Source organism: Felis catus, chromosome F1, assembly GCF_018350175.1.
Source record: "Felis catus isolate Fca126 chromosome F1, F.catus_Fca126_mat1.0, whole genome shotgun sequence".
NCBI lineage: Eukaryota > Metazoa > Chordata > Mammalia > Carnivora > Felidae > Felis > Felis catus.
This window is the reverse complement of record NC_058384.1, coordinates 3,053,755-3,078,325: the sequence shown is the minus strand read 5'-3', so window position 1 is coordinate 3,078,325 and position 24,571 is coordinate 3,053,755. Positions and strand designations below refer to the sequence as shown.

At 42.4% G+C, this 24,571-nt stretch overlaps 1 protein-coding gene across 16 annotated transcripts in view; it reads left to right on the top strand.

The window, feature by feature from the left end:
- The first annotated feature begins 251 nt into the window (after positions 1-251).
- The window catches only part of CDC42BPA (CDC42 binding protein kinase alpha), a 321,704-nt gene continuing 297,384 nt past the window's right edge, over positions 252-24,571 (top strand). For all 16 annotated transcript variants that reach the window (XM_019821471.3, XM_011290821.4, XM_019821472.3 and 13 more), the window contains exon 1: positions 252-764. In XM_019821471.3, the coding sequence (XP_019677030.2) occupies positions 705-764 (60 nt within the window). In that variant the 5' untranslated portion in view covers positions 252-704. The remainder of the gene's footprint in view (positions 765-24,571) is intronic.

Sequence of the window (24,571 nt, the reverse complement as noted above, 5' to 3'; positions counted from 1 at the left end):
GCCCGCGGCGCCCGGGGAGCCTCTGCGGCGGCGGCGGCGGCGGCGCTGCCTTTGCCTCCGCCGAGTGCCTTCTGGGGGCTTCCTCCCCTTGCCGTGGTCCTCCTTCCCCGGGAGCGGATCGGACCCAAGCCATTAATGATGCGGCCGGGCTCGCTGCGGGGTTGTGTGGCACGAGGTGAATTTTGAATGAAGGCGAAGAGTTGTGTTTTCTTTTCTTTCTTAAAGGAAAAAAAAAAATTTTTTTTTTTTTTTTTTTAAAGAAGTCTGGACTCTTGGGTCCGTTGTACTTGGATCGCCTCCTGCGACTGCACCGTGCTCTTCTTTGGAAAAGATGTACGAAAGCCCCGTTGCATGGTAGCTCGCCCCGCAGAGCCGGGCGTGCGCGCGCGGGATCGCAGGCGCTCCGGGCCGGGGGGCTCCCCGGCCGCTCGGGGGCGGGGCGGGGGGGGGTTGTCGGGCGTCCGCGGCCCGGCCTGACAGCTGCGTGAGGGGACCGGACCCACCGCTTCCAGAACTCCGGCTCGGGGCCGCCGCGTGCCCCGCGCGCCAGTGACCGAGGGGAGGCGCGGCGGACGTGGGCGCAAACATGTCCGGAGAGGTGCGCCTGCGGCAGCTGGAGCAGTTCATCCTGGACGGGCCCGCTCAGACCAACGGGCAGTGCTTCAGCGTCGAGACGCTGCTGGACATCCTCATCTGCCTGTACGATGAGTGCAACAACTCTCCGCTCCGAAGGGAGAAGAACATTCTCGAATACCTGGAGTGGGGTGAGTGTGCCTGGCCTAAGTCCGCCCCCGTTTCGTTGGGCATCGGTGGTTACGTTGTTGCGGGGGGTCGCCGCGAGTGAGCGGCGGGGCTCGGCGATCAGTACGTGGCTGGACATAGATCGTCCATGTGACATGTATGGTAAACGCGTCACGGGCCTGGTACGTAGCTCGAAGTACATGTGCGGGAAGGGAACGGATCCCACTTACCCGAGTTTTTTGTGTGTTTTTTTTTAATAGTTTTTGGTAGATGTTGTCCCAAGAGTAAAAACCGCGCTACCCCATTATTGCCTTGATTTAAAGTGGCGTTTGGGAGGAAGGACTTCTGTTTTCAGGTCAACCGTCAGAGATTTTGAGTAATTCGGTGATGAGCAAAGTGGATTATTGCTCACGGTTGCCCCAGCGCATGGCGGAATAACACACATTCAGTTGAAAGGTGTCGGTTGGGGGAAACGCATTCCTTCCCAGGCTCTGGAAATCGCTCTTGAAATGGGCGGAGAGATGAACATCTCTTCGGTCAACAGGAACTGGAAGGTGGTGGCCCGTGGGTTTTATTTCATCTCCGTATGGCACTCGCAGAGGAAACTGCCGCACACGGACTTTCCAGAAATTGTCATGTTTGGAAGACAGCATGACATAATGGTTAAGACATTTTGCGATAGTACTTGGTGGGGAATGTTTGGGAACAGCTCCCACTTGAGGGGTAGATGTACTGTAAATTTAATTCGGATCTAAGCCGGTTGGACTTTTGTCGTCATTTCCCTCCCCGGAGACGGGATTTGGAGGAAGACCTACCTTAGCCGAAGGGCTCAGCGAGGCGCGCAGACGCTCCATGTGACCTTCAAGCTTGGGGGCTTGGCCTAAGTTCTTCTTCCCGGGTCACGTGCGTGCGAGCGCGTTGAACACCCGGCCCTCTGTTGGGAGAGAGAAACTCCTCACCACCCACACCTGCGCCGAGGGGTGCTGGCCAGGGTCGTACCTGTGGGGTCCTAACAATTTTACTTTGTTGGCAGGTGTTCGCACTACGATGCCTTCCCGAGTAGACCTTTATTTTCTTGAAGTACAAGTCGAGTGGTGATTATTTCGTTGATTGATTGACTGATTGATTTTTGGTTTGAAATTGATTAAAAATTAGTTTGTCAGGTTGACTGATTGATTTTTGGTTTGAAATTGATTAAAAATTAGTTTGTCAGGTAAATCACTCCTGGGCCGTAAGATGGCCTATCCCTAATAATTGTATTGAACTTGGCCCGGATCAGAAGTTTTCTAGCAGCTTCATGTCATGAGGTGTTGAAAGTGTGTGTGTGTGTGTGTGTGTGTGTGTGTGTGTGTGTGTGTGTGTGTGTGTTCATACATGTGAATGGGATGGTTTTTACAGGCTCCTAGGCTCATGCTGGGAATGTAAGAATTCGAAACCCATCTTTTCTCCTAAGCGTGAGACCATTGTGATTGACTTTGGTACTGGTTTTGTTATGTCTTTTATTTTTATGTGTAGGGTAAACTATTTTATAAAGCGTATGTAATTTTCCATTCCCTGTTTCATAAATGTAGAGACTTTTCCTAGTGTTTCTTTTGAAAATTCAAAGAAACGCTTTAGGTACTTCTAGAGTGCCCGCTCTTGGATTATGGTTCCATAGCGACACTCTTGTCAATGATCATGGTTGTCATATAATATCTGTTCTTTCTCATCTATGAAATGGTGGGAGATCTCTATGCACCAGTAATAAATATAAATGTACAGTTATAATAAAAGGGAAAATCATATCCTGAATTGCCTTTTGGTTTTTAAGAGTTTACATAGTAGTTTTGTGCAATACGATACTTTGCTGTTTGGCCAGAATAATTTATGTATATTTTTCCACTAGGTATGTTTTCTTGAGCTTTGTTTTTTATATCTCTATAAAAAGAACCCTTGCTTATGCATATTTAATTTAAGCCAAATAAGCCAAAAATCGAATAAATATTTGGCCAAACACATTTTATTTTTATTAATGTATTTTAAGTAATTTCAAACCAGGGATTTTGCACAGTTTAAAGTAGGTTAAGTTTTAGGGCTATCGTTCATATTTTGTCTTTTTAGAAGTCTGATATGACATGACAAAAATATATAGTCTCAAGTAAATTCATATTGTATTTCTCAGTAATTGAAAAAAAGAGACTAGAATTTTTAGGGACTTACTTTGTACACTGTGGGGTCAAGCAGTGACTGTTCAGGCATTTGTAAGATAGATAACGAGGTCTTGAAAGTGGGAGTTATCAAACACAGAAGTTTGGGTAAGGACTAGGAAGAAGTTAAGAATGGAAAAGCTGTCAAGAGATGTATCTTCAGTGGTATTGCTATTTTTAAGTTATTTGAGAATTTATGTTAAGAATGCCAGTGTGTTCTCTGCATTTAAGTATTGATATAGGTCAGCTGTTGGGTCTCAGTTGATTACTGCCTTTTGGGGAAATGCCCTATTTTATTCTTATTATCTAACATTATATAAAAAGTAGATCAAGGAAGTTTCCAGATAGCGAAATGACCCCAATATAATTTCTTAGACATTACTTTTTTGGTCTGTATTGGAAATTTATAGGGATTGTTTGTTGGGCTTAAATATGATAATTACGATTTGTGTGAAATGGTACAGTTTTTAGTTTGATTTTTTAAAAGATCCAGTATTTGCAACAGTAGAGCAGTAGTCGTTAAATAGTCTATATCACATGCTGGGTATATTTGTGTTTGGCTGTTTACGTGAATGAATGCGTCATCTAGTTATGCCTTATTTTTATGCTGATGATAGGCTACTGTAAAAAATGGAGTCAGCCAAGATTCTGTCTGTGTGACTTCATTCCATCAATTTCACTTTATTCCTGGTTATGGTCCATTTCACTTTTATTATCGGTACAGTTAATGTTTTGTTCGTTACACTATCATGACAAGAAAACTGACAGTTCACTCGGGTACTTTTTTTCTCGGGTGGGTGGGGGACAGCATTCCTTGTTCTTGCTGATGGCTTGAGGGAGGAAGTGTAGACTCCTAGAGAGGAAGTAGGAATTAAGCCAATGAGCGGTAGAGCAGTGGGATAAGAGTGCCTTCAGGCTATATAGACTGCTTAAATTTAATAATGCGTATTTTCCAGTTATATCTGATAAGATTAGAAAGACTTGTGTCCTTGTTTTTCGACTGTTGAAATGATAGAGATTTGTGTGTTTGTTTATAAAATAATAGCTTTGATATCAGCAGTAGAACTCTAGAATGACTTACAGTAGAATTGTATGAATAAAAATAACATTTATATTATAAACATTATAACTTGCTGTCAATGAGGACATGACTGTCTTGTTCACTGAATTGGCTACCTCTCCTTTGAAAAGGGAAATTGGTATTTTAGGGACTTCTTTACCAACTGACTTAAAACAGATGTCAGATAATGTTAATAACAAAAGAAGCATGTAAGGCTGTGTGTGGGTAACTGTTTTTTGGTGCTTTCTGAATCTTGTACTTGGTAATCTCATTTAAGTTATCCTTAATTTTGTAGGTTATTTAGTATATGCATACTCATACATCTAAATAGTCAATAAGAAACTTATTACCAGAGCACCTCAGCTGGTACTGGGGTTTAAACTTTTCCTTTCATTGGGGTGGTTTTGAAGCTTATTGACATCTTTTCACATGTGGGTCAGTTAGGTGAGGTGATGAGGGCTTGTTAGAAGAATCCGAATCATCTGAATCTTTTCTAGGATGCTTTGTTTTTCACTTCAGCTGTAGGTTAGTAGAATTTGTCACGCCAGACTATCAAAGTGTTCATGTGATACAGATGATTAAGTTTATTTTATTTAAAGTCCTCAGGATTATCACCAATGTCATCAGAAATACAGGTTGGGCACTTGTTTCCTTTATACTTGCCAGTAATTTAGTCTTATTCTAAGAATGACAGTAAGTATAATTTTTTGATCTAATACAATGCTGATATAGTAGGTGATGTCTATTATTTTTCTATTTGTCTTTTTTGTTTCTTTTTTAAGTAGAAGTATAATTAACGTCCAGTGTTATATTAGTTTCAGGTGTGCAATCCAAGGATTCATCGATTCTGTACATTGCTCAGTGCTCTAGATAAATGTCCCCTTAAGCCCTTTCTCTGTTTCCCCCCCCCCCCCCCCATCCATCTCCCCTCTGGCAACCACCAGTTTGTTCTGTGTTTAAGAGTCTGGTTTTGTTTGTTTGTTTGTGTTTGCCTTTGTTTGTTTTATTTCTTCAATTCCATATATGAGTGAAATCGTATGGTATTGCATCTCTTTTCAAAAATATATATGGCTGTGAGTGAGAGTGGGGATGTTAGGATTAACACTTTAAGAATTTTAGGAATTTATTTTTCATATGGAAATGTAAGGCATACCTCAGCATAGCAGTGTAAAATCAAACAGCATAATGCTGTCAGTTTTGTGAAACATTTCCTAATTCCTGGGACTCGGTTACTAGTACAGAGTGAGTCCAGGCTGTTTAGGGTAAAGGAACCAAACTTCGTACAAATTAACACTTTGTTATACTACACCTCACTTTGGCAGTTAATTTCTTTGAACCTTTTCTCTTTTGGTACACTTAGTGCCAGTATGTTGTGTAGGTAGCTCATTGTGTTCCATCCAATTGTTTTGATAGCTTTTAAAATCAATTTACTGAGTCCAGAGAGCATTTAAAAAATTAAACAGACCAGAATAGAGAATACCAAGCACATTGTGTTTAGAAAGAATAAGTATTTTCCTGTCAAACTCTTTGTTTTTCTGTATTTCTACTGTAGATCGGGATCAAAAGAGTTTGAAACTCTAGTGTAGATTGAAGCTAATATATGTTGACTGTTTAACGGCAAAAAGATTGTAGACATAGTTCTTTTTTTTTTTCAGAAAGAAAAGTGCGCATCATTAAAAAAAAAAAAGGGACAGACTGGAGAATTTCATGGAGAGGAGTTTAGAAAGGGACCAGGAACTAGGAAGGAGAGACGGAGAACGGGAGAAAGGACGGACTAGAAAATTAGCGTGGATATGCCGTTTTCCTGGGTTGCTGCTTAAGTCCGAGCTGTGAATGAGTATTTTTAATTTACAAGAACTCGGTGAACGGAGAACTTGACTTTATACTCCTTTGTATTGTCTTTGATGGTTCATTTCCTTTTCCTTTGACATTTTTCCTTTTCTGACTTGGGGTCTTGGATGTTGACTCACTGATTGTCGGAGTTGTGTAAGTGTGGCAAACAGGAGGGATAACCCTATGACCTGTAGACTCTGGTGTTTTTTGCTTCTGTCTTCCCATTACTCCAGATGAACTCTATAGTGGATGCAAGTGAGAAGGCTTTGCTAGTTCCATGGATTTTCTGATCCCTTGTTACTCACACGAAACTGCCAGTGGGAGTGATGTAAGGTTTTCGGAAGCTATGGCCCAGAATTGCTCAGCTGCTTTGTCAGTATGTGAATCAGTCCAGAAGTTCTTTACATAAAGACTTTTGTTTTTGAATGACCCGCACTGCACGTATAGGTCATCCCAGATATATGAATGGCTGTCGTTTTTGGCCACTGCCTACAAAACTCCTTCGTATATGAGGGGATTTCTCTTCCCCACTGATACTCATCAGGGCCCCGCGGTAGCTCTTGTGGTCTAGTTGCTCTGAACTCACTTTCTAGTGTCCACTGCCTTTTTCCACTTAGCACACGGGGAATGGCTGGCCCTTTGCTGGCCAGCCCTCCTACCCCGCCTCCTGGCGCTTCTATATCTGCTGCACGTTAGCTCTCATGGTGACCAGGAGCGGGGCGGGGAGGGTGAAGACCCGCTCCCCCCTTCCTTCTTGCCCCTTGCTTCTTCGTGGTATAACTCTTTTCTGTTTTGGAATTAGGGCTTCTGCAGTCTAGCCCTATCCCTACTTTCAACAGGTGCTTTGGAAATCCAGGGGATATTAATAGGTGCTTTGTGGCTGGAGAGGGGAGGCAGATGTTGATGTGACTACATAAATTTGGGAAACTATTTTAAACAAAAGTAAACATCAAGAGTAGTGCCAGTTACTCTAGAATTTATATATGATGAGAATATGCATATTTATATATATATATGATGAGAGAATCATCATTTTTTAAAAAAATTTTCTAATGTTTTATTTATTTTTGAGAGACAGAGACAGCATGAATAGGGGGAGGGGCAGAGAGACAGGGAGACATAGAATCCAAAGCAGGCTCCAGGCTCTGCACTGTCAGCGCAGAGCCTGATGTGGGGCTCGAACTCAGGAACTGCAAGATCCTGACCTGAGCTGAAGTCGGATGCTTAACTGACTGGGCCACCCAGGCACCCCTCGTCTTTTTTTTTTTTTTTTTTAAACAATACCTGGATGATGTATGACAACAAGTATTCCGTGGAAAACCCTTTGAGAAACACTCTTTTATTACGAGGTCATGGTGTTTCTTGTATCAGGGTTAGAAGGAGATGATTTTGGGAAACTTCGGGATACTTTGAGGTTTGAGGTAGAATCATAATTTGAGTAAGTTGTATTTTACTTAGTGGTTGTGGACTTTTAATGGTCTTCTGTGTGATAGTCATGTGAACTGAGAGATAAACTTGATCATGTGGTCTAGCACAAGAGCGATGCCGATGAACTATTACATCTAGGAGAAGCATCCTAGAAAGTAGAGTGAAATTAGATGTAAAATAGTGAACCAGTACGATCAACCCCTACAGTCCTTGAAATTACTGAGAAGAATAATTATGACCTTTTCTTGCTCTAATTAAACTTGCTTTTCAGGGAGTCAGAGTGGCTCAGGTTGAGCGTCTGGCTCTTGATTTCGGCTCAGGTCATGATCCCGGGGTTGTGACATTGAGCCCTGCGTTGGGATCTGTGCTGAGAGTGGAGCCTGCTTAGGATTCTTTCTCTGTCTCTCTCTGCCCCTCTCCCCCACTTGTGCTTTCTCTCTCTCTTGAAAAAAAATAAAGTAAGTAAATAAACTTGCTTTTCAAGTATAGGGAATCACTACAAATACAGAAATTCTCACTTTATCTTTTGTAGCTTTCGTTACTGTAATTGTTAACGTGTTGCGAAAATATTTATCTGAAACAGTTTGATTCATTACTTTGTGATATTTAAGAGGAAAAGGTCAAGGACTTACTATTTTATAATTTGTTGTAGTACTACGTATTGTTTTTTCTAAGGTTACAATGTTTTAACTAAGCTATTGGTTTCAGACTTGGACCAGTGTGGAATTTCACAACTCGCTATAACATTGTATATGTGAAGCTGTGGATTTCAAGTGCCAGCACCTATTTATATGTAGCGTAAAGAAACCAGAAAATACAATTCTTTTATTGAAGAGAAAAACACGCATACAGGCATACCTTGGAGATATTGTGGGTTTGGTTCCAGACCACCACAATAAAGCAAATACTGTAATAAATGATTCAATTGAATTTTTTGGTTTCCCAGTGCATGTAAAGGTTAGGTTTATTTACTAAGTGTGCAATAGCATTATGTCTAAAAAAAAATGGACATACTTTAAATAAGAAATACTTTATTGCTAAAAAATGGTAACCATCTGAGCTTCCAGTGAGTCGTGATCTTGCTGCTGGAGGGTCCTGCCTCCCTGTTGGCGGCTGCTGACTGGTCAGGGTGGTGGGGCTGAAGGTTGGGGTTGGGGCAGTTTCTGAAAATAAGACAAGTTGGCCTCATCGATCGACTCTTGCCTTCATGAGCGAATTCTCTGGAACACGCGACGCAGCCTGATCGCATCTGACCCCTGGCAGAACTTCTTTCGGGACTGGAGTCCTGCCTCAGACCCTGCCGCTGCCTTATCGGCTCAACTGATGTCCTGTTCCGAATCCTCCGTTGTCATTTCAACGGTCTTCCCAGCATCTTCACCGGGAGGACCTTCCACCTCCAGAAACCATGTGCGCATCCGATCAGGTTTGACGAGGAGATGGCAGCCCTTCGGTCCCGTCTGCAGCCCCCCCTTCTGACCCCGGTTCCCTTGCTGTTTCCACCACAGCTGCAGGGGCTCCCTCCCCTGACGTCTTGAAGGGGCATCTTGAGGGCTGGAACCAACTTCTTCCAAACCCCTGTGAATGCTGGTACTTTGATTTCTTCCCACAGATCACAAATGTTCCTAGTGGCATCTAGAATAGATGAAATAGAAAGGTGAATCCTTTCCAGAAGGTGTTTGATTTACTCTGCCCAGATCCATCAGAAGAATCACTATCTGTGGCAGCTGTAGCCTAATGAAACGTATTTCTTCTGTAATAAGACTTGAACGTTAAGATTACTTCATGATCTGTGGGCTGCAGAATGGATGTCCTGTTAACAGACATGAAATCAACATGAATCTCATTGTCTATCTCCATCAGAGCTCTTGGGTGCCCAGTGCTGTCAGTGAGCAGTCGTGTTTTTTCTGAGCAGTAGGTCTCACCAGTGGGCTTAAAATATTCAGTAAGCCAGGGGCATCTGGGTGGCTCAGTCGGTTAAGTGTTTGACTGGGCTCAGGGCATGATGTCACAGTCTGTGAGTTCGAGCCCTGCGTCGGGCTCTGTGCTGACAGCTCAGAGCCTGGAGCCTACTTCGGGTTCTGTGTCTCCCTTTCTCTCTGCCCCTCCCCTGCTCACACTCTGTGTATCTCTCTCTCTCTCAAAAATAAATAAACTTAGAAAAAAATTTTTTTAATTAAAAAAATAATTCAGTAAACCATGCTGTAAACAGATGTGCTGTGATCCCAGGCCTTGTTCCGTTTCTGGAGCACAGGCAGAATAGATGTAGCATAGTTCTTAAGGGCCCTGGGATTTTTGGAATGCCACATGGACGTAGGGTTCAAGTTAAAGTCCTCACCAGCTGCATGAGCCCCTCACAAGAGTCAGCCTGTCCTTTGAGGCTTTGAAGCCAGGCACGGACTCCTCTCCAGCCATGAAAGTCCTAGATGGCGTCTTCCAGTGCGAGGCTGTTCTGTCTACACTGAGACCTGTTGTTGAGTGTAGCCCCCTCATTAATTCTCTCGGCTGGACCTTCTGGAGAACTTGCTGCAGCTTCTCCATCGGACTTGCTTCCTCTCCTTGTACTTTTATGGAGACGGCTTCTTCCCTTAAACCTCGTGACCCAGCCTCTGCCAGCTCAGACTTGTCTTCTGCGGCTTCCTCCCCTCTCTGAGCCTTCACAGACTTGATGGGAGCCAGGGCCCTGCTCTGGGTCAGGCTGTGCTTAAGGGAATGTCGTGGCTGTTGGCTCTTCCGTCCGGACCACGGACGCTTCATCCACGTCGGCGGTACGGCTGTTTCGCTGTCTTGCCATTCGTGTGTTCACTGGCGTAGCACGTTTCATTTATTTCGAGAACTTTTTCTTTGTGTTTATAAGTTAGCTGTTGGGTGCCCGCAGCCTGGCTTTCCGCCTGTCTTGGCTTTCAGCATGCCTTCTTCACCGAGCTTGATCATTTCTGGTCACCTTGTATGTAGAGTGAAAGACGTGCGACTCTTCATGTCACTTGAATGCTTAGAGGCCATTGCAGGTTGTTAATTGGCCTAATTTCAGCCTTGGTGCGTCTCAGGGAACAGGGAGGCCCGGGGTGAGGGGCAGACATGGGGACACGGTGGGTCCGTGGGAACACAGAGTTTATTGGTCAAGTTCTCCGTGTTCTGTGAGCGTGGTTCGCAGCGCCCCTAAGCAGTTACAGCAGTAACATGACAGATGAGCGGTCACCGGATCGCCATAACAAATAGAACAGTACTGAGAAGTTTGAGATCTTGCAAGAATTACCAAAACGTGCCCTAGACGTGAAGTGAGCAAATGCTGTGGGAACAGTGGTGCAGCTTGACGTGAAGCTGCCATTTACTTTGTTTGTAAAAAAAAAACAAAAAACAAAAAAAACAATATCAACAAAGCACAATAAAGTAGTAAATCATCATCAGGTCAGTGGTAGCCTCATGCTGTGTCACAGTGCCTGTGGTGGCTCACCTCTCATCTCCTCATCACAGGCATTGTGTCCTCTCATGTTGTCACAGGAAGGGTGAGTGCAGCACAGGGAGGTATTTTGAGAGGCCACATTCACATAACTTTTATTGTAGTGTACTTGTGTAATTGTTACTTTTTTTTTACAGTTTATTTAAACTTTATTTTGAGAGAGAGCGCATGAGCAGGGGAGGGGCAGAGATCCCCGAGCAGGCTCTGCATTGTCAGCGCGGAGCCTGATGCGGGGCTCGAACTCACCACCCATGAGATCATGACCTGAGCCGAAACCGAGAGCCGGACGCTCAACTGACTGAACCACCCAGGCGCCCCTATGATTGTTATGTTTTATTATTAGTTATTGTTAATCTCTTACTGTGCCTAAAATTTAAACTTTATCATAGGTACGGACGTATAGGAAAAAATACAACGTATGCAGGGTTCAGTACTGTCCTCAGTGTCCACTGGGTTCTTGGAACATACACCCCAAGGATAAGGGCCAACTACTGTAATCGCTGTTTTTACCATAAACTCCTCTGGATATCAGGGTGGCAGATAATAAGACTAGAGGATAATTGAATTTGATTATTTAAAGACGAGTAGCTTACAGGGGGAGAAATTAATTAGCTTTTTGTCCCCCTCCGATCTACATTTATTTTTCCTTCCTTCCCCATCAACACTTCCTCTCTCCCCCAATCTAATTATGCCTGAAAGCACTGCCCATATAGATGAAAACAGTCTTCTAAGAATACACGCGAATGAGTTCAGTCACGTGTGGTCATTTATGTTTTGGTTTTATTTCAAATTGTTTAAACATCACCATAGGCTTAATCAGTGAAAAACCCTCCACCTATTCTCTTTGCTCGATTCGTAGTGATCAAGCTTAATTAAATTTTCTTAGAGTTTCCATGGTGAAGATCTGCAGCCTGAAGTGTTTCTGGTCTACACCAGCATCCTGGTAAAGAGCGTGGGCTTTCCATCCAGACTGACTCCTTGGGTTCCTGGCTGGCTGATCTCAGCCAGCTGCGTAGCCTCTCTAAGTCTGTTCTATCCTCTGTGAAAAAACAGACAATAGTAAGAGCTTATTTTGCCAAAAGGTTGAAAGTTGGTCTAGGTTTATTCCTTTTCTGGTGACTTATATTTTCTTGTTTTTTGTTTTTTTCTGGTTTTTTGTTTTCAAAGTTTCTGTCTAGCATTATGATAAAGTTAGAACTAAAATGCTTTTTTTTTTTTTTTTTTTTTTTTTGTATTTTGTATGGAGATGTCTTTCCTTATGTGACTATGCAGACAGCATCTTATTCCTTCTTTTTGGACAAGGTATTTTGCATTGGAACATCTTGTTATTAACTGAACTGTTTTTCACCAAATATCAAGCCAGTATGCATCCTTTGTATCACCAACAGCACATATTACCAAGTGGCTAGTTACGTTTTATTTTTATACTTACACAGCTCCAATCTGCAAATGAGTGGTAGCGTTTTGGACCTCGAATCAGAAGATTAAAATAACCGTGAAAGGTCATTGATGCATTGCTCACTTAAGACTGATTGTGGACTAAAGACTATGCAGCACCCACAAGTACATGTTGTGGTCTAACAGGGAATATGAAGAAAAGAACAGCGAACACGATTGCTTCCTAAACGGCGTTTCAAGGGATGTAAATGATTATTCTGAAGATTAAGAGTTCAGTGAATATGGCAGTAGTTTTATTGTATCTTTGGATATGACAAAACACATCAGAGTAAAAGTTTTTAAAAGTTCTGCAATCCAGGGGCACCTGAGCGGCTCAGTCGGTTGACGGTTTGACTTCGGCTCAGGGCATGATCTCGCTGTTCGTGAGTTCGAGCATCGGGCTTTCTGTCAGCCTGTCAGCATGGAGCCTGCTTCAGATCCTTTATCCCCCTCTCTCTGCCCCTTCCCCACTTGCACACTCTCTCTCAAAAATAAATAAACGTTAAAAAAGAACTTAAAAAAAAGTTCTGCCGTACAGAACCCCTTTTAACTTTGTTTTACCTAGAATTTGCCTAAATCATTTGTCTTTGGAGCCCTTTTTATGAGGAACGTTGGCAGAGTTTGGGAAATGGCTGGTGGACGCTGAGAATCCACAGGCAGCGGCAGAGCCTTTCAACTGGTTTTGTGACACAGGGTGGTTGTTAAATTCTTTATCACATAGGTTTTGAATATCGTCGCAATTTACATCAAACTCCAGAGGTGGAGAATTGAAGGACTTGCCTTTATCCTTTCCCTGCTTAACATTTTTCAGCACTTCATTTGCATCCCCTAGAAGCCAGCCTGACAGCGGTTCTTAGGTTAGCGGGGAGTTCTGCATGGGGTGGATATGTGTTTACAAAGGACAGTAAGACTTGATATGTGCCTTTGAGTTTATATGTGCAGTTCCTGGTTTGCAAAGATGCTCCTGCTTAACCTGGTAATTTTTTTTTTTTTTCAGTAGAGCTTGATCGTTTTTTGATCCAGCTAGCTCTCTAACCATTGCATTGGAACAGAATTTGAGATATTGTCATGGCTGTGAAATAGAACAAGCGTAGTTAGATTTTACGAGGGTTTTGTAAAAGCAGTGTAATTGTTCTGCTACAACCAGAGTCCCATTCTTTAATATCTGGTTTACTGGGAGTGGCTCCAAGTTGACTCTGATATTATCATTATTATTTTTTAAGATTTTATTTTGAAGTAGTTTCCGCACCTAACGTGGGACTCGAACTTACAGCCCCAAGATCAAGAGTCTCACGCTGTTCTGACTGAGCCAGCCAGACGCCCCGACCCTGATATTATTAAAAGCAGTCAAGCATTTACTTCTGTCCTAAGATTTAAAAAATGCTTGTTTAAAAAGATTAGGAAAAGCTTGCAGTGGCTAATGCCCCGTTTTCAGGTTGTACTGCTAGCTAAGTATGGCCTTGCCCTGACCAAAAATTATAACTAAGAAGCATTTAAAAACAGACTAACGGCTCAGGTATGTAGTCAGGCTGACATACTGGTATTATATCATAAAGCTTCTCTGTGCTCCGTACTTACCAAGATTTTCCTAGAGTTTTTGGTGAAAAACCACAGTAGTATTTGCAAGTCTAGTGTGATTTCTGTTTCTGCCTTTCTGCCGCGTGCCTTTGTAACGTGTCATTCCATTTCTGACAGATGATGCCAGGGTGACCGTTTTCTCCAGGAGTCCTTGCCGTGTTACATCTCATGAGGTTGTAGTTAAGTGTGTTGATTTTGTTTCTTTTGTCTGTGTTCCCGTGGTAATCTCAAGTACGGGTTACCCTGGTGTTATTCAGCCTGTGTGTCTGGCTCTGTTGACGCGTCTGTGTCAAGCGGGTGTAAATGGATCGCATTCTTGGATCTTACTGACCTCGCTAATTATGCTCTTGTTTCTCCATTAAATGCTAAATGATCTGTGACCTCATTATTACGTGTGTCCCTCACCTGAAAATATTGTGAATCCTACCCAGGGCCTTTGTTTAATAGACGGATTTTTATTTTTATTTATTTATTTTTTATTTTTAGTTTTTAATATGAAATTTATTGTCACATTGGCTTCCATACAGCACCCAGTGCTCATCCGAGCAGGTGCCCTCCTCAGTGCCCATCACCCACCCTTCCCGCCCTCCCACCCCCCATCAACCCTCAGTTTATTCTCAGGTTATAAGAGTCTCTTATGGTTTGCCTCCTTCCCTCTCTGTAACCTTTTTTTTCCTTCCCCTCCCCCATGGTCGTCTGTTAAGTTGCTCAGGATCCACATAAGAGTGAAAACATATGGTATCTGTCTTTCTCTGTATGACTTATTTCACTTACCATCACACTCTCCAGTTCTACGTACGTCGCTACGAAAGGCCGTATTTCGCTGTTGCTCATTGCCAAGTAGTATTCCATTGTATATATAAACCACAACTTCTTTATCCATTCATTGGTTGAGGGACACTTAAGCTCTTTCCATAATTTGGCTATTGTTGAGAGTGCCGCTATAAACATTGGGGTACAAGTGCCCTTATGCATCAGCACTCCTGTATCCCTTGGGTAAATTCCTAGCAGTGCTATTGCTGGGTCATAGGGTAGATCTATTTCTAATTTTTTGAGGAACCACCACACTGTTTTCCAGAGTGGTTGCACCAGTTTGCATTCCCACCAGCAGTGGAAGAGGGTTCCCGTGTCTCCACATCCTCGCCAGCATCTGTAGTCTCCTGATTTGTTCATTTTAGCCACTCTGACTGGTGTGAGGTGAATAGACAGATTTTTAAAAAAACACAACCTGATTCTTTGATCATATCAACATCCTGCTTGATGTCCTACAATGAGTACTGATAGTTTTTAGAATGGTATTTAAACGCCTTACATTGGCATATGGAAGTTTAAGTGATACTTAAGTGTTTTCCTCATCTTTTTCTTCACTTAAAAAAATAATTAAAAGAAATTTGAAACAATGTCAGACATTGCAAATAAAGTACAGTGTCTTTTCCTCTGAACCATTTGAGAGTAAGTTGCGTATTCATTTCCTGTATCATCCCCAAATATTTTTGTGTGTATTTTCAATATTTTCTTGCATAAATGTGATGCAGCTATTAACATCAAGAAACTGGGGCGCCTGGGTGGCTCAGTCGGTTGGGCGTCCGACTTCAGCTCAGGTCACGATCTCGCGGTCCGTGAGTTTGAGCCCCGCGTCGGGCTCTGGGCTGATGGCTCGAAGCCTGGAGCCTGCTTCCGATTCTGTGTCTCCCTGTCTCTCTGCCCCTCCCCTGTTCGTGCTCTGTCTTTGTCTCAAAAATAAATAAATGTTAAAAAAAAAAATTTAAATCAAGAAACTAACACTGATGTATTACTGTCATCTGATCTTTAGACCTCTTTCAGGTTTTGTCAGTTGTGCTGATAATAGTTTTATAGCAAAAGTTCAGAGTCACATGTTCCATTTGGATGTCACGTCTTTTAGTATTCATTCGGTTTGGATTAGGTCTTCAGATTTCCCTAAACTTTCTTGACTGAGCCTTTAAAAAATTTTTTTTAATGTTTATTTATTTTTGAGACAGAGACAGAGCATGAATGGCAGAGGGGCAGAGAGAGAGGGAGACACAGAATCCGAAGCAGGTTCCAAGCTCCGAGCTGTCAGCGCAGAGCCCGACGCAGGGCTCGAACTCACGAACCGCGAGATCGTGACCTGAGCCGAAGTCGGTTGCTTAACTGACTGAGCCACCCAGGTGCCCCTTGACTGAGCCTTTTGACGATTACTGGCCAGCTATTTCTCAGCATTCGTGATAACTCTAAGTTTGGGTTTGTTTCTTCATGATAATACATCTCTGGCAGGAATGTTCCAGAAGTGCTCACATGCAGCCTTTTTATGTGGGCATCCTTTTCATCTAGTTCAGCCTTCAGCACCCTACTCTGGTCCACCATGATTTCACCCATGCCTACTTTGATCTGTGTGTATCTAATTTTGTTTAGATTTATTTCCCATTCTCATCTTTAAAAACTTTTTAAAAATTTTTTCAAAATTTATATATAGTGCAATTTACCCTTTTTGGTATACATTCTGTGAGTTTTGGCCCATGTCAAGATGCAGAATAGATCCATCATCCCCCCACGTTCTCTTGTGTTGCCCTTTTGTACCACACTCACCTTTTGCTCCAGCGGTAATGAAATGTTGACTATTCCATGACTTTTCACTCATTGGTTAATTTGTTTGGAAACTCATCCTCTGCACCACCCCCCCTCCCCCCCGCCCCCCACCAGCCCTGCCTGTCCTAGTACACATGGCACACAGTAGGCGTTTGGTAATGTTGGTTGAATGAATTAATGCTATTGTACTTGCTTTAGACAAGGCTGAGAGCAGTAGATTTGATCTCGAAGCATTGCATGGAAATCATTTATTTGTATGTCAGGGACTTTCCTCATTGATTTATCCTGTTTTATTTCAGAAGTGATTTCTCATGAGTAGTGGTTCACAAACCCCTCCCTTAGCAGTTGACAGTCTGTACACAAGTGTTTTGTGGGGTGCTACTGCTTACGTTAAAAAAGTTTTTTTTTTTTTTTAATGTTTTATTTATTCTTGAGAGAGAGACAGAGCATGAGCAGGGGAGGAGCAGAGCAAACGAGGGACACAGAATCCCAAGCAGGCTCCAGGCTCTGAGCTGTCAGCACAGAGCCCGATGCGGGGCTCAGGCTCACAGACCGTGAGATCATGACTTGAGCTGAAGTTGCACGCTAGACCGACTGAGCCACCCGGGCGCCCCAAGGGTGCTACTGTTTAAAGGAATAAGATAAAATCGAATAATGTTTAACTTGTCAAGTTAAAATTTTCTTAAAGTATTATTTATAAATCTGCACAGTGTCTGACATAAGCCTTAAAGTCTGGTGATTATGAATTAAACCACAAATATAATTTCGTCCCCTTCTACCATCTTTTAAAACCATAGTAAAAGAATGTTTTGAAAAGTCATAAACATTGAAGGATGAGAAAAACAGGAGGGATTGTCTAGCAGTGAAGTTACGGAAGCCGAAAAGTAGGCAGATGAGCAATGACAGAATTAGCAGATCTGAGAACCCTCAGTAATGGTGAAAGCTGAACACCTACCCGGTTTACCTGGCAGAATCCTCCAACATCTTAGAAATTGGTACCTTCAGGAACCTCTGAAAGTGGAGGTTGGGGGTGGGGCTAAACTTCGGAGGATTGATTGAAGGTGTTTTATAAGCAGCAGGAACTCTCGAGCCTTCCCTACTCTGTGCACTGGGCTACTGTAGTCTTTTCTCCCTAGAGGTTGGATGGTTATTCTCAGTAAAACAGGTTCTCTGGGTTGAAGGTAGTTTAGGGTGGGCATTTCATGCTGAAAATAAGATTAAAAAAATGTTTATTTACTTCTACTTGGCTCCCAGCATGCTGGCAACAGGCCTTCGTCACAAAGACAGAAGAGTCTCTCAGGCGAATCTGACCAGCCGGGGAAGACCCAGTGGTGCGTAGACATCGGGGATCCTTCAGGAGAGGGCTGCGGCAGTCACGCTCCAATGAGGGTCATTGTTCCGTGGGCTTCACCCGAGGGTTCAGAGCCTCGGATCGTCTTTTCATTTTCTCACACGTAATACGGCATGAATAGAAATAGGAACAGGAAACCAAAGATTGCCAGATACCCAAGGAAAGCCTCTACTGCATAAGGCGTAGCTGCAAACAAGCAGACAGACAATAAATAAAAAATAAATAAATAAATAAGGCAGCTTACACGAAACAGACTCTGTAGGGAAAGCGTAACTTCAAAAACACACAAAACTCTCAGTATTCTTAGAGATAAGAGAAAACCCGTGAAATAAATCGGGATGTCATAGAAGGGAATAAAAGATAATGAAAGAAAGTTCTTTGACGTTAAAAATGTGATCGCTCAAATTAGAACCTCAGCACAGAGTTGGAACGTGAGGCAGAAAAAGTTTCTCAGAAAACAGAGCAAAAACTACAAAGAGGAAAGAGGAGATAGCGAGAACATTTTAAGCCAGTTTAGGAGATCTGAATAACAGTCTGAATAGTAAGAGTTTCAGTAGGGAGAGTAGAGGGAAGGAATTCATCATGAGATCATTCAAGAACATGTTCTGGAACCGAAGGTTATGAGTTTCTCTATACCCAGCACGAGGGGTGGAGATAAATTCACATCAAGATTCACAACCAATACGCTGTGGAATTCTCAGAATCTGGGGCAAACAACAAGACCCAGAAAGTTTCCAAAGGGAAAGTATACACAGAATCAGCAATCAGAAAGGCTCTGGGCTTCTCAGCAGCAAGACTGGAGGCTAGAAGATGATGTGAATGTTTGAAGAAAAATGACTTCCAGACTGGAATTTTATGCCCAAATTCTCAATCAAGTATGAGGTTGGGATAAGGATGCTTTTAGACATGCAAGTTTTCAAAAAAATTTACTTTCTGCAATCTGTGGGCTCCCAGTGGGGTATCCAGCCCACCATCTAGGCTTCCCTAGGACTGACGAGTTTGTCCATATTGGAGACTTGTGCAAAAACCAGGGAAGTCCCGGGCAGACTCTGATGAGTTGGTTGCCCTCGCTGTAAGTTAAGGTGAGGGGATACATGATATAGGAAGCAGGAGGGACAGTACAGGGGAGAGAAGCAGGGATTCCCTAGGACGATGGTGGAAGGAGAGAACGGCGGCTTCACATTCAACACCGAGGTCATTTAAGCCAGATAGGAGAGACTTCTGTACCGATGTGAGTGGACATCTGGAGCAGGCTTTGGAAGTCTGGAGAGAGTCTAGGGTTGCTTAGAAATGAAGCAAATGAGAAGGCCGTTATTAAGAAAATAAAGATTTATATAGGAAAGAAAAATAATAATTTACCTGGAAACACCAAATACTGATCTGACCGAAATTATGCTGTAACAGTTTTGGGAAGATGGTACGGGAAAGGGAAGTTTTTTTCAGTAAGGAGGATGGTCCTTATTGGGGCCTCATGTTTTCCTTAAAGTGACAGTTGAGTCTGAGTTCATGAATTAGCGATAAAAATGAAAACTTAAAAAAAAAAAACAATAGCTTTCAGGGGGCCTGGGTGGCTCAGGCGGTTAAGCATCCGATTTCAGCCTGGGTCATGATCTCGTAGTTCTTGGGTTCGAGCTCCACATTGGGCTCTGTGCTGAACGCTTGCTCAGAGCCTGGAGTCTGTGTCTCCCTCTCTCTCTGCCCCTCCCCCTCTCGCACTCTGTCTCTCTCAGAAATAAATAAACATTAAAAAAAAAATAGCTTTCCTTTTTTACAAAGTGAAAAAGTTCCAATTCCTTTACTGTTTCTTCATGACCTTATTTTCAGACTTTTTCTAAGTCCTGTTAACGAGATACAGTAAAGGGGAAATTTAGAATTTATCAGCATATTCTTTGAGCAGATGAATCTCTTTTTTTCTTTAGTGATTGTTCTCATGGATGGCAATTTATAAATAGTCTTTGTGGTGGGAGGGTGGTTTATTCCTGAAAAAGCAGTGTAGGATAAGTTCTATGTATTTACGTTAATGATACACAGATCCTTCATTTTTTTTTTAATGTTTATTTATTTTTGAAGAAAAGAGAGACCAGCGTGAGTGGAGGAGGGGCAGAGAGAGAGGGAGACACGGAATCTGAAGCAGGCTCCAGGCCCGGAGCTGTCAGGCATAGAGCCCGGTGAGGGGCTTGAACTCACAAACTGCGAGATCATGACCTGAGCTGAAGGCGGTCACTTAACCTACTGAGCCACCCAGGCGCCCCTCCACAGATCCTTTAAAGGTTACACAATCACACACATAGTACTCCTTATTTATGGAACTGGACACAGACCAAAAGAACTCCAACGTAGCAACACAGACAAGATAACTCACACACGTGATGGAAATGGTGGGTATAATGGTCACTTCTGTCAACTAGTGAGCTACCAGGGACCGTGAGAGGGGACATCAGAACTCTTGTCACACACACGAGTGCAGGTAGTTCTGTTTCAGAGGTGCTTGGCGGCTCGCGAGTCTCCTGGAATCCAGGCTGGTCCTTGCAAATGCGAAGGAATGCCTCGTGTGAAGTGAGACTCTTCCTGTGGTGCATTTCACCTGTTCACGGAGATCGTATTTTGAAATCGAAGTCCTTGAGCTGCCCTTTTCCTCTTTGTTTCAGTCTGTTTCAGGGAGTGGCGGAGACGGAGGCCTGCATGGAGAAGTGGCCGTTTCGGGCCACATTTCTGACTGCCCCGGGTCAGGTTTTCAGAGGACGACTTCGTTAGTTAACGTGAATGTGACGATGCGTGTTGAAAAGCCCACCCCTAAGCAGACGATGATGATTGGGTTATTGCCGTGGCCTTCATGTTAGTGTCCCCCTAAAATTTGTATGTTAAAATCCTAACCCCCAAAGAGACGATGGTGTTAGGAAGTGGGACCTTAGGTGCTTAGGTCATGAGGGTGATCCCTTCACGAATGGGGCTAGAACCTTTACGAAGCGCCCTTTCACCTTGTGAGGGCGCAGTGGCCTGGTGCCAGCCAGCCGCCGAGCGACCAGAGGCGGGTCTTCCCTGGAGTGCAGTCATGCGGGCCCCTAGGTCGTGGACTCTGGCCTCGCACGATTGTAAGAAACACGTTTCTGTTGTTTGTAAGCTGTCCCGCCTGTGGTATTTTCTTACAGCAGCGTAAAGGACTAATACAGTCGCATAATACTTTGTTTCCTTACAGTAGACATTCCTTTGATTAGTTTATTGTTTACTTCTGTTGTTCAAGGTTATTTTGATTCTCTTTTCCAGTTTGTTGGACACTTATTTTGTTGGTGTCTATTTAAAAAGTTCTGAGGGAAAAAAAAAGTTTTTGGGGCCTCTGGCTGGCCCACAAGAGCAGGTGACTCTTGATCTCGGGGTTGTGAGTTCGAGCCCCACGTTGGGTGTAGAGATTAGTGGTAAAAATAAAATCTTAAAAAAATTTAAAAGAAAAAAGTTCTGTAGTTACCCTCACGTTTTACCTAAAAGGGAAAAGGAAGACATTAAAAATATTAAAACCACAGGTAAGATACTTATGTCTTAAATCGGTGATCATTTTTTAGTTTCTGGATTTAATGCCTTTACTTGAAATCAAGTACATACTAACCAGAGTGCTTAGGTCCAACATTCGTAGTTTAAAATAGTTACTTAGAGGGTTGATGGGGGGTGGGAGGGAGGGGAAAGTGGGTGATGGACGCGGAGGAGGGCACCTGTTGGGATGAGCACTGGGTGTTGTATGGAAACCAGTTTGACAATAAATTTCATATTAAAAAAGTAAATGAATAAAATAAAATAGTTACTTAGATCAGGATGAAGTATTTATGACAGTCTAGCGTATTTTGTTTTCAGTTAGGTATGTTACTAAAAAATACAACTTCAGCTATCCCATTTAAAGAAACAAAGAAGTAAAAGGAAATGATGTAATGTAACTAGTATTTGCGAATGATAAAGGAATTTTCTCCCCAGCGGTGGTGACACTTCCTTTGCAGCAGTGTCTAACTGACGTTTCAGTGCTAAAATAGTATGAAGATAATTTTGTAAGAGTACGTAGTTTTGCGATAGAAATTACTTAGATTTTAAAAAGCTTTAATTGTTAAGTGTTCATTAATGCTAAGATTTTTCAGGTAAAGCTGTCTTAACTATTTTTTTTTTCCTGAAATGGTCTGCATGTGGCTCAAATTGTATTTCAGTCCGAATTTTTTGTTTTGAAAGTCCAGAAAGCTTTAAGAAGAAGTATCAAGGAAATGTTTAGTTCTGTTTACTGTCCTTTCCCAGAAGGCCTTTCACTTTATTTACTGCTTTGGTTGATTCGACTTCCGTGCTGTTTATTTCTGAAGGTCACCAGCCTCCATAAGATGTGGAGAAGATTGTGATAGATGGCAGGTTGGATGTGGAGTTTTGTTGATGACCGGTGTCTTTTGCTCGGTTTAGTCTACTTTTCTTTTGAGTGCTCGGGCTCCACCACCAACATACACATGCCACTGTCTAGTTTATACACGTATTTAGCCAAATTAGTCAAACCGAATAAACAGTTTTCTTTAGGTTATTACCACGAAAAATGATACAAGGTAAGTGAGGGCAGTTACAATGCTTGAATTTCTGGTACCATTTGGTTATAATTTAACTTGTGGTTATTTTGTATGTGCGTACGTGTGTTGGATGTAATCTAAATGCTCCCCGGGCCTTGGAAATATGTCTGAGTTTGGAATCGTGGTAAAACTCTGGGGAGAGAGGGACCCTTGAGAATGCCAGCTGCCTGAAATTCTTACCTACCGTACACGAGTGTGCGTGTGTGTGTTGAGATGTTTGAAAATATCATTATCCCTCTTGGTTCCCCCAACTTCCTGTCTCCTTTCTTTCTTTTCTTTTAACTTTTTTCTGTTTGTGGTAAACTCTGCATAGCAATTTGTCACTGTAACCATTTTTAAGTATCCAATTCAGTGACATTATTTATAGTCACAGTGTTGTGCAGCCATCACTGTTCTCTGTTTCTAAAACTTCTTCACCCCAGACAGAAACTTTGTGCCCAAAAAGCCGTAACTCTCCATCCTCCTCTCCCCACAGCTCCTGTAATCTACTTTGTGAACTTGCCAATTCCGGATAGTTCATAGAAGTGCAACCATATAGTATCTATCTTTTTGTATCTGGCTTATTTCCCTTAGCATACTGTTTTCAAGGTTTATCCATTCTGTAGCATGTGTTGGAATTTCATGTATTTTTAAGGCTGAATAATACACCATTGTCTGGATAGATACCACATTTTGTCGTCCATCCGTCAGTGAACATTTGGATTGTTTCCACTTTCTGGCTGTTATGAATAATGTTGCGCTGAAACTTGGTGTTTAAGTGTCTGTTTGGGTTCCTCTTAAAATTCTCTTGAGGGGCGCCTGGCTGTCTTAGTCAGTAGAGCATGTGACTCTTGATCTCAGGGTTGTGAGTTCAAGCTCCACGTTGTGTGTAGAGTTTATGTAAAACACACACAAAAAATTCTTTGGGTATGTACCTAGGAGTGGAATTGCTGGGTCATGTAGTTTTGAGGAAATGCCAAACTTCTCCAAAGCAGCCGCACTACTTTCCAGTCCTGTCAGCAATGTACTTAGGTTTCAATTTCTCTGTCTCCTTGTCAACACTTGGTATTTTTCATTATAGCCATCCTAATAGGTATGAAATGGTAGCTTGTAGTTTTCATTTGCATTTCTCCAATGATTGGTGATGTTGAGCATCTTTTCATGTGCTTATTGGCCATTTATATATTTTCTTTGGAGACATGTCTGTTCAAGTCATTTCCCCATCTATAATTGGGTGGTTTGTCTTTTTGTTGTTGGGAGTTGTAAGTTCTTTATATATTCTGGGTATTAATCCCTTATCAAGATACATGATTTACAGATATTTTCTCCCATTTGATGGGTTTCCTTTTTACTCTACTGATACTGTCTTTTGATGCACAAAATTTCTTTATTTTCATGAAATCCAGTTTATCTGTTTTTTTCTTTTGTTACCTGTGCCTTTCGTGCCTTATCTAAGAAATCATTGCCAAGTCCACTATCATGAAGCTTTTGCCCTATGTTTTCTTCTAAGAGTTTTATAGTTCAGCTTTTATATTTGTCATTGATCCATTTGGAATTAATTTTTCTTATTTTTTAATTTTTTAATAATTTTTTTACTGTTTATTTTTGAGAGAAAGAGCACTAGTGGGGGAAGGGGGAGAGAGAGAGGGAGACAGAATCCGAAGCAGGCTCCAGGCTCTGAGTTCTCAGCATAGAGCCTGATGCAGGGCTTGAACCCACAAACCATGAGATCATGACCTGAGCAAAAGTTGGATGCTTAACCAACTGAGCCACCCAGGCGCCCTGGAATTAATTTTTGTATATGGTGTGATACAGAGGTCTAACATCATTCTTTTGTATGTGGAAATCCAATCATCCTGGCATAATTTGTTGAACGGATTATTGTTTCCCCACTGAATGGATTTAGCATCCTTTCAAATACCAACTGGCCATAGATGTATGGGTTATACCTGGAGTCTCCGTTCTGTTCCACTGATCTACAGGTCGATCCTTCTTCCAGTACTGCATACCCAATTTATTATTATTCCTAAGCCTTGTACTAAATTATGAAGTTGGGAAGTGTCAGTTCTCTAACTTTGCTCTTTTTTTTCGAGACTTTTTGACGATTCTAGTCTCTCTGCAATTCCATATGAATTTGAGAATTGGCTTTTCCATTTCTGCAACAAAAGACTGTTGGAGCTTTGATAGGACTCCCCTTCTTTATTAACAAAACTCGATTGTATTCTAGCTCTCTTTGCAGTTAGGTGTGGACTCGTGGCTAGTTCTAGTCAGTTGCTATAATGTAAGTGGAAGTGATGTGTGTTATTTTATCAGAAATTTTATTGAAAGAGGGGAGCCCTCCCCCACTCTGTT